The sequence below is a fragment of the Papio anubis genome, chromosome 20 (genome assembly GCF_008728515.1).
Source record: "Papio anubis isolate 15944 chromosome 20, Panubis1.0, whole genome shotgun sequence".
In the NCBI taxonomy this organism is placed as follows: Eukaryota; Metazoa; Chordata; class Mammalia; order Primates; family Cercopithecidae; genus Papio; species Papio anubis.
Genome location: NC_044995.1, coordinates 1,966,822 through 1,974,372, shown reverse-complemented (window position 1 = coordinate 1,974,372; position 7,551 = coordinate 1,966,822). Strand labels below are relative to the sequence as shown.

Genomic DNA, 7,551 nt, shown 5'->3' with positions numbered 1-7,551 from the left:
TGAGTAGCTGGGACTACAGGCGCCCACAACCGCGCCCGGCTAATTTTTTGTAATTTTAATAGAGATGGGGTTTCACCGGGTTAGCCAGGATGGTCTCGATCTCCTGACCTCGTGATCCGCCCGCCTCGGCTCCCAAAGTGCTGGGATTACAGGCGTGAGCCACCGCGCCCGGCCCCAGGACATTGTCATCATCCCATAGGGGAACCGCAAGCTCATTCAGCACATTCGTGGGTCACTTGACCTGTTTTTAACTCTCCCAGACCCCCTTTTTCTGCTTTATTATGATTTGAAACATGGTTACTGGGGGGAAAAAGAAGTCAAAACACCAGAGCCAGAGCTGGGAGGTGGTTTGTTTGTAAATTGTATCTGCCCAAATAACAATAGCAACAGCTACAGCAATGGCAATCATAGTGACATTTCTTATGGGCTTTATTCCACGCCCTGAGATAACTTGCTTTTCAGAGGGAATTGCTTAATCCCCAAAGCCGCCGTGTAAACTAACTGCTAGATGATGATCAAAAGGAAATGGAGGTGCCCCCGAGTGGACAGATGGGCCTGCTCCGCGCCCACGCCCACTCGCCATGTGAGCTGGGACAGGTGGATTATCATCTCTGGACCTGGACTCCAACCTCCATAGAAAGGACTTATTGCCGGGCTCAGAGGCTCCCGCCTGTAATCCAAGCATTTTGGGAGGCCAAGGTAGGAGGATCACTTGAGGTCAGGAGTTCAAGCCCAGCCTGGCCAACGTGGCAAAATCCCGTCTCTATTAAAAATACAAAAAAAAAATTAGCCAGGGGTGGTGGCGCACACCTGTAATCCCAGCTACTTGGGAGCCTGAGGCAGGGAAATCACTTGAACTCAGGAGGCGGAGTTTGCAGTGGGCCAATATGGTACCATTGCACTCCAGCCTGGGCAACAGAGTGAGATTCTATCTCAAAAAGGAAAGGAGGAAAGGAAGAAGAACCCTGATCAAATAATCACCGCAGGAGAACTGAGATCAGGTCGGATCAGTCAGGAGAATCGAGACCAGCATCGCTAAGAGCAGAAATATCTAAATAAACAGGTGGTGACGAGACAAATGGATCAGGTCAGAGATCAGGGTGAAACAAAATCTCATCCTAAAACAACTTGAGGCCGAGGTGAGGCGCCCTCAGCTGGGAGGCTGAGGAGGAGCAAGTGGCATGAACCGGAGGCCGGGCTTGCGTGAGCTGAGATCCGACCCTGCCTCCAGCCTGGGTGACAAGAACAAGACTCTGTCTCAAAAAAACAAACAGCTGGGGCGGTGTGAGGGCACCTGTAGTCCCAGCTACTTGGGAAGGCTGAGGCAGGAGGAATGGTGTAAACCTGGGAGGCCGAGACTTTCTTGGTGAGAGCTGAGATCCGGCCACTGCACTTTCCAGCCTGGAGGTGGGGTCAGACTCCATCTCAAAGGAGGAGGAGGAGGGAGAGGAGGGGAGGAGGGAGGGGGAGGGGGAGGAAGAAAGAAAGGAGGGAAGGAAGGAAGGGAAAAAGAAGGAGGAAAGGAAAGGAGGGAGGAGGAGGAGGAAGGAAGAAGGAAGGGAAGGAAGGAAGGAAGGAAGGAAGGAAGGAAGGAAGAGGAAAGAGGAAGGGAAGGAAGGAAGGGAAAGAGGTTATAATAAGTTGCCTGTGGATGGGTGGGGAGGCGCCGCTCACCTGGAGGAGGTTAATGCTGTTGTCCTCATGGGAGGCTCAGGCCTCACCTGCGCCCTGCGGTGGTGGATTTTGTTTTGGGGAGGGGTGGGAAAGGGGAACTGGGACCGGCAGTGCAGTGGGGCTGGGTGGGGAGAGTTCCCACTCACCCTCCCCCACCCTAAACGCCTACTCACTTCCTTCCATGCTAGTCAGCTCACCCCTGAGCACCCTCCATCCTGGGCCTCTCTGAGGGCAGGGAGTGGTTATGAGAAGCGAGTGGGATGGCAGGCTGGAAATCACCCCAGCGGGGCCCAGGGTGGAGCGGAGGCTTGTCTGTGTCCTTAACACCAGGCCATCAGCACTGCTGAATTTCAGGGGAAGGTTGAGGGTTTTTTGGTTTCTGTTTTTGAGACAGAGTGTCACTCTGTCACCCAGTGGCAGGATCTCAGCTCACTGCAGCCTCAACCTCCCACGCTCAAGTGATCCTCTTGTCTCAACCTCCCTGGGAGCTGGGACTACAGGTGTGCACCACCACACCCAGCTAATTTTTAAAATTTTTTTGTAAAGACAAGTTCTCGATATATTGCCCAGGCTGGTCTCAAACTCCTGGGCTCAAGTGATCCTCCACCTGAACCTCCCAAAATGCTGGGATTACAGGCATGTGCTATGGTGCCCAGTCAAGTATCTGTTGAATGAATGAATGAATGAATGAATGAATGAATGAATGAATGAAAGAAATCTTTGCGAGGGCTCCAAGGACACATAACATGAGGTCAGGCTCTGTAAGGAGGCATTTATTTATTCAGGACCCTGGGACAGGCACAGGACTTAGGTTTTTGTTCTGGGGCAGTCCCCGGGATCCCCAGCCCCTACTCTTCATCTGTCAGCTTCTCCATCTGTCTCCCAGCCACCTGCACCCTCACAGTTCTCATCTCTCAGCCCATCAAGCGAGGTGGAAGGTCTCAGGCCCTTTTTGTACCAAGCACATGTCCTGCGTTGTCACCCACAATGCAGCAGCCTCCCCTTCCTCCCACTGCCCCTTTGGGATGCCAGCGCTCCCAAGCCTGATGGGGGACCAGCGGCAAGGGAAGGCAGGGAGCTTTTCCAAGAACCCTGGTTTTTGTTGAGCAGAGAGGGGCTGGCTCTTGGAGTGGCTTGGTAGAGGGGAGGGCCGTCCCCTGGGGACTTGGGGTGGGCAGCTGGTCCCCCTAAGTGGACGTAGATTGGAGCCAGCACCCAGACCAGAGCAGACCTGAGTGTACACAGAAGCCGCTGGGAACTTCTCCGCCTGCTAAATATTTAGACAGTGAGATGGATGGGGAATCTAGGGCCAGAGCAGATCGGCCAGGCCACTGGCTATTTTGAGAGAACCATTCTTTCTGCGCTCCAGGATAAATATTTCCTCTGTCCCGCACTCTCTTCCCAGAGCCAGCAGCGACTACCCTGCGCAGGAGAAACAGCAGCCAATCGGCCCCAGAGTTTGGGGGCCAAGGTTCCAGCATCCGCAGCCATCAGCCATGTCCCTGATTTTCTGGTTCCTGTCCCTCGAAGACAGGGATCACAGGGTCAGCTCCAAATGTCAGCAGAGGGAGCAGGCGACATTGGCTTCTGCTTTGGACGACGCTCCCACGGTGCTGCCGCCGGACTGCTGTGTGAGAGGCAAGGGCGCCACCTGCCCCTCGCCCCAAGCCGACAAAGGCACCCAGCTCCCCTCCTTTCCCACAGGAGCAGAGGGGGCCCTTGGGTCCCTCCTCCCTGAGGTGAGCTGGGAAAGGGGTGTCTGCGAGTCGCCGTGGGCAGGCCCGAGGCACAGGCAGCAGACCCAGAGCTTGAGTCGCTTGAAGACAGCCTTGCGGAAAAGGATGAAGACCCAGGGGTCCAGGATGGGGTTGAAGGCGTAGAAGCGGAAGGCAAGGAGGTCCCCCATCTCACTGCTGCTGTCAGGGGCGACGGCCTGGGTGAAGCAGCGGATCTGAGGGCAGGGTGAGGGCGTCAAGAAGCACCCAGGAGTCCTCAGCCTCCCCACCCTGGCTCCCCCCTCCCACTCGCTTACCAGGGATGAGGTAAGGGCGGCATGTTAGAGGGGAAGGAGAGAAGATAAAAACTAAGTAACAAATGCATCTGGGGAACACAGGGAGAGAAAGTCCCAGGAAATTGCCAGAGATGCCTAAGGGGAGAGGAATAGGGGCCAGGTATATGGGTCCCCCCAACCTTAGAAGCTGGGAGGACCCCCAGGCTCCACAGATTTTTTGAGTATAACGTCCCTACAAGAAGGCGGCGCTGCCCAGCTGGGCCCCCTGAATCTGCCGCAGAGCTGTTGTGGTGCCTGTGTGTATCTGTCCACAGCATCTGAGTCTCTGAGTCAGGGTAACCCCCAAAAAAGATTTAAGGACCCCCCAATCCAGCCTGGCCTCTTGCATTTTACAGAAACAGAAACTGAGGCTCAGAAGAAAGGTGGCACGACCAGGTGTCACAGACACTGAGTAGGTACCGGGGTCTGTGGCACTCCCATTGGGGAGGGGCAGGACGGGAGTCCTGGAAGAAAACCGAGGTGCGGAGGCAAGGGTGGGGCCTGCTCTGAGGCAGAGGGGAGCCAGGTGAGTGGGAGATCAGGCTCTACAATCGAAGGACCCAGGACCGAGACCAGGCTCTGTGTGACTGTGGGCGAGAGACACTGCCCCTCATCTGTAAAAACGGGGATGAGAGAGAACGTTCTCTTGGTTTCCTGCCAAATGCTGTGGAATGGGTGGCTGTGATCATTTTGAAAATTGTCTTAGGAAGTATCTGTAAGCCACTAAGTACGAGGTAGGCATAGAGAAGCGCTCAATGAGTGGTGGTTTTTCATTACAGGGGTAGGGGAAGGAGGGGGGATGCATTTTATTACGGCGGCTCAGGATGCCTGAGCTGGGAGACAAGGTACCAGAAGAAGTCAGATGCAGAAAGTCTTCTCCAGAAAGCCAGGATCTGTCTGACTGGGGACCAAGCCTCTGTCTGATTTGTTTTTGTTTTCTTTGTTTTCGTTTTGAGACAAGGTCTTGCTCTGTCAGCTAGGCTGGGATGTACTAATCACAGCTCACTGCAGCCTTGACCTCCCAGGCTGCAGCAATCCTTCCACTTCAGCCTCCCAAGTAGCTGAGACCACAGGCACAGGCCATCATGCCAGGCTAATTTTTAAATATTTCGTAGAGATGGGGTTTCACCATGTTGCCCGGGCTGGTCTCAAACCTCTGAGCTCAAGTGATCCTCCTGCCTCGCCTTTCTTTTTCTTTTTCTTTTTTTTCTTATTTATTTATTTATTTATTTATTTTTGAGATGGAGTCTCACTCTGTCACCCAGGCTGGAGTGCAGTGGCACGATCTCAGCTCATTGCAACCTCCGCCTCCCCGGTTCAAGTGATTCGCCTGCCTCAGCCTCCCAAGTAGCTGGGACTTCAGGCATGTGCCACTACACCCGGCTACTTTTCATTTATGTATTTGTTGTATTTTTAGTAGAGACAGGGTTTCATCATTTTGGCCAGACTGGTCTCGAACTCCTGACCTCGTGATCCGCCCGCCTCGGCCTCCCACAGTGCTGGGATTACAGGCGTGAGCCACCGCATCCAGTCCTGCCTCGGCCTTTCTAAATGCTGAGATTACAGGCGTGAGCCACCATGCCCACGATGTCTGACCTCTTTTGAGCCTCAGTCTCCCCATCTGTGACATGGGCACAACCCACAGAGCTGCCCTCCTGCTCTCCCCACTCCCCCCAGCTCCGGGGGGACTTACCGTGAGAGGCAGGGAGCACACGGCCATGACCCCCGTCATGAGGGCCAGCAGGATCAGGTGGTCCACCTCGTCCTCTCCGGTGCGCGGGCGTGGACCCACCGAGCTCTGGTGGCGCTTCTGCTGGCGGTACATGCGGCAGAGGCTGAGGGTGACCGAGCCGTTGCACAGGAAGATGGCGGCCACCAGCAGGGCCACCAGGCCGGCGTAGGCCAGCGAGAAGGCGGCGCCGCCCGGCTGGGCCCAGCGCATGCGGAGGAAGCACCAGCTACCGGGGCAGTACTGCTGGTGTTGGCCCAGGCCCAGCAGGGGCAGCGCGCAGAAGAGGACGCAGAAGGCGTAGATGGCTGGCAGCGCCAGGCGGGCACAGCGGGGCCCATCCAGTTGCGCGTAGAGGTAGGGGTGGCTCAGCGCCAGGCAGCGCTCCACGGCCATGGCGAAGAGGATGAGCATGGACGCCAGGCCGAAGAAGGTCATGGCGAAGGCGAAGGCATCGCACAGCGCGGGGCCTCCCCGGGCCAGGCCCAGCAGGGAGCTGTTGCGCGCATAGGCCACGAACACGGCCGGGCTCAGGAAGCTGGTGCCCAGCAGGTCGGTGGCCGCCAGCCCGGTGACCAGCACCGCGAAGGCCGAGGGGCGCGCCGGTCGCCGCGCGTGCAGGATGCCCAGGGCCAGCCCGTTGCCCACCACGCCGGCCACGAACATCAAGGTGCTGGTGGCCGGCCCCACCGAGCCCCGCACGTAGGTGAGGTTCCTGCACGAATCTGCCATCCCAGGTCTGGGCTGGAGGGTTCCCAAGGTGGAAGGTGTGGGGTCAGAGGGAGCCAAGACTACCCCCACCACCCAGCCCACTCAGGTGTCCCTACTGGCCAGTCCTTGTGGCAGCTGGGGCCTCCCAGTCAACCCCCAGTTCTCCTGTGAATGTGTATGTAGTCCTCTCCTTCTGGCTTCTCCCATCTCTCTCTCTCTCTCTCTCTGTCTCTCCCCGCCCTCCTATTTCTCTTTCTTTTTCTCTTTCTTTTCTTTCTTTTCTTTTTGAGATGGAGTCTCACTGTGTTGTCTAGGCTGGAGTGCAATGGCATGATCTCGGCTCACTGCAACCTCCACCTCCTGGGTTCAAGCAATTCTCCTGCCCCAGCCTCTGGAGTAGATAGATTACAGGCGCCCACTACCAGGCCCAGCTAATTTTTGTATTTTTAGTAAAGATGGGGTTCCACCGTGTTGATCAGGCTGGTCTCGAACTCTTAACCTCAGGTGATCTATCCACCTCGGCTTCCCAAAGTGTTGAGATTACAGGCGTGAGCCACCATGGCTGGCACCCCCCCACCTCCTATTTCTTTCCTTCTCTAGCTCTGTTTCTGCCATTAAAGAGACAGAGAACATCCGGGCATCACCAGTTCTTTCCTTCTCTGTCTCTCAGTCTCTTGCTGTTATCTCCCTGTCTCCGTCCCCTCCCTTGTCCTTGTCCTCCCCGTACCTTTCTCCCTCTAACCCCACACCCTCTACCCGCTCCTGCTCTGTGTTGCTGCTTCCCCAGCCCCTCACCGCACCTCTCCAGTCTTGCCCAGGCTCTCCTGTCCCGCGCGTCTGTCCCTTCACTTGCTCTGCTCCGTGTGTCTCTCGCTGCCTGTGTCGGTCTGTGTGTCAGCTTCTCCTTCCCTCCTCCCTCCTTCCCTCCCTCCCTCCCACCCTCCTCAGCTTGCCTGCTCACCCCAGCTTTTTCATTTCCTCTCTCTGCCCCGCCTTCCCTCACTGTTCTCCAGAGGGCCCCCTGGCACACTCCCCATTCCCCATCCACCCGCCCAACCCAGGACATCCATCTCCCATTGCTGCCTGCACTGTCCTCCCCACATCCTCTCTTGGTTCCCATCACTGAGCCACCTGCCACCTCCCCACACACAGGACTCCTCCCTCCCCCAGTGTCTCCTTCTCTGGCCTGGGTGGGAAATTCCTGAGTCACCATCACTTAGGCTTGGAGCCTCTTGGGGTAGTAGGCGACCGCTAGGAGGGACCTGAAGGGCACACACTTGACCGGGCTTCAATGGGGTGGCCTTGGCCTGGGCTGTCTCAGGGTGGCCTCTGGGATCTATTCTGGGCTTCAGGCCCTGGGGCTTAGGACATTGCCCAGGGATTGAGA

The 7,551-nt window shown here is 56.6% G+C and overlaps 1 protein-coding gene across 2 annotated transcripts; it reads right to left on the bottom strand.

Annotated features, from left to right (window-relative positions):
- Positions 1 to 2,426: 2,426 nt before the first annotated feature.
- PTGIR (prostaglandin I2 receptor) lies at positions 2,427 to 7,225 on the bottom strand. Of its 2 annotated transcripts, XM_003915757.2 has the most exons (3): positions 6,965 to 7,225; positions 5,418 to 6,197; positions 2,427 to 3,625 (listed from the first exon to the last, which is right to left on the bottom strand). In XM_003915757.2, the coding sequence occupies exons 2-3, from the start codon at positions 6,183 to 6,185 to the stop codon at positions 3,233 to 3,235; spliced, it is 1,161 nt and encodes a 386-aa protein (XP_003915806.1). In that variant the 5' UTR covers positions 6,186 to 6,197; positions 6,965 to 7,225; the 3' UTR covers positions 2,427 to 3,232. The 2 variants fall into 2 exon arrangements, with proteins under 2 accessions (XP_003915806.1, XP_017808038.1); XM_017952549.3 differs by lacking the exon at positions 6,965 to 7,225 and having other exon boundaries at positions 5,418 to 6,459.
- Between the last annotated feature and the right edge of the window lie 326 nt (positions 7,226 to 7,551).

Coding starts and splice junctions, on each gene's coding strand:
- PTGIR (XM_003915757.2), bottom strand. CDS start 6,185: ATGGCAGATTCGTGCAGGAACCTCACCTACGTGCGGGGCTCGGTGGGG. Junction 3,626..5,417: donor TGTGCTCCCTGCCTCTCACG/GTAAGTCCCCCC, acceptor CCCTGCCCTCAG/ATCCGCTGCTTCACCCAGGC.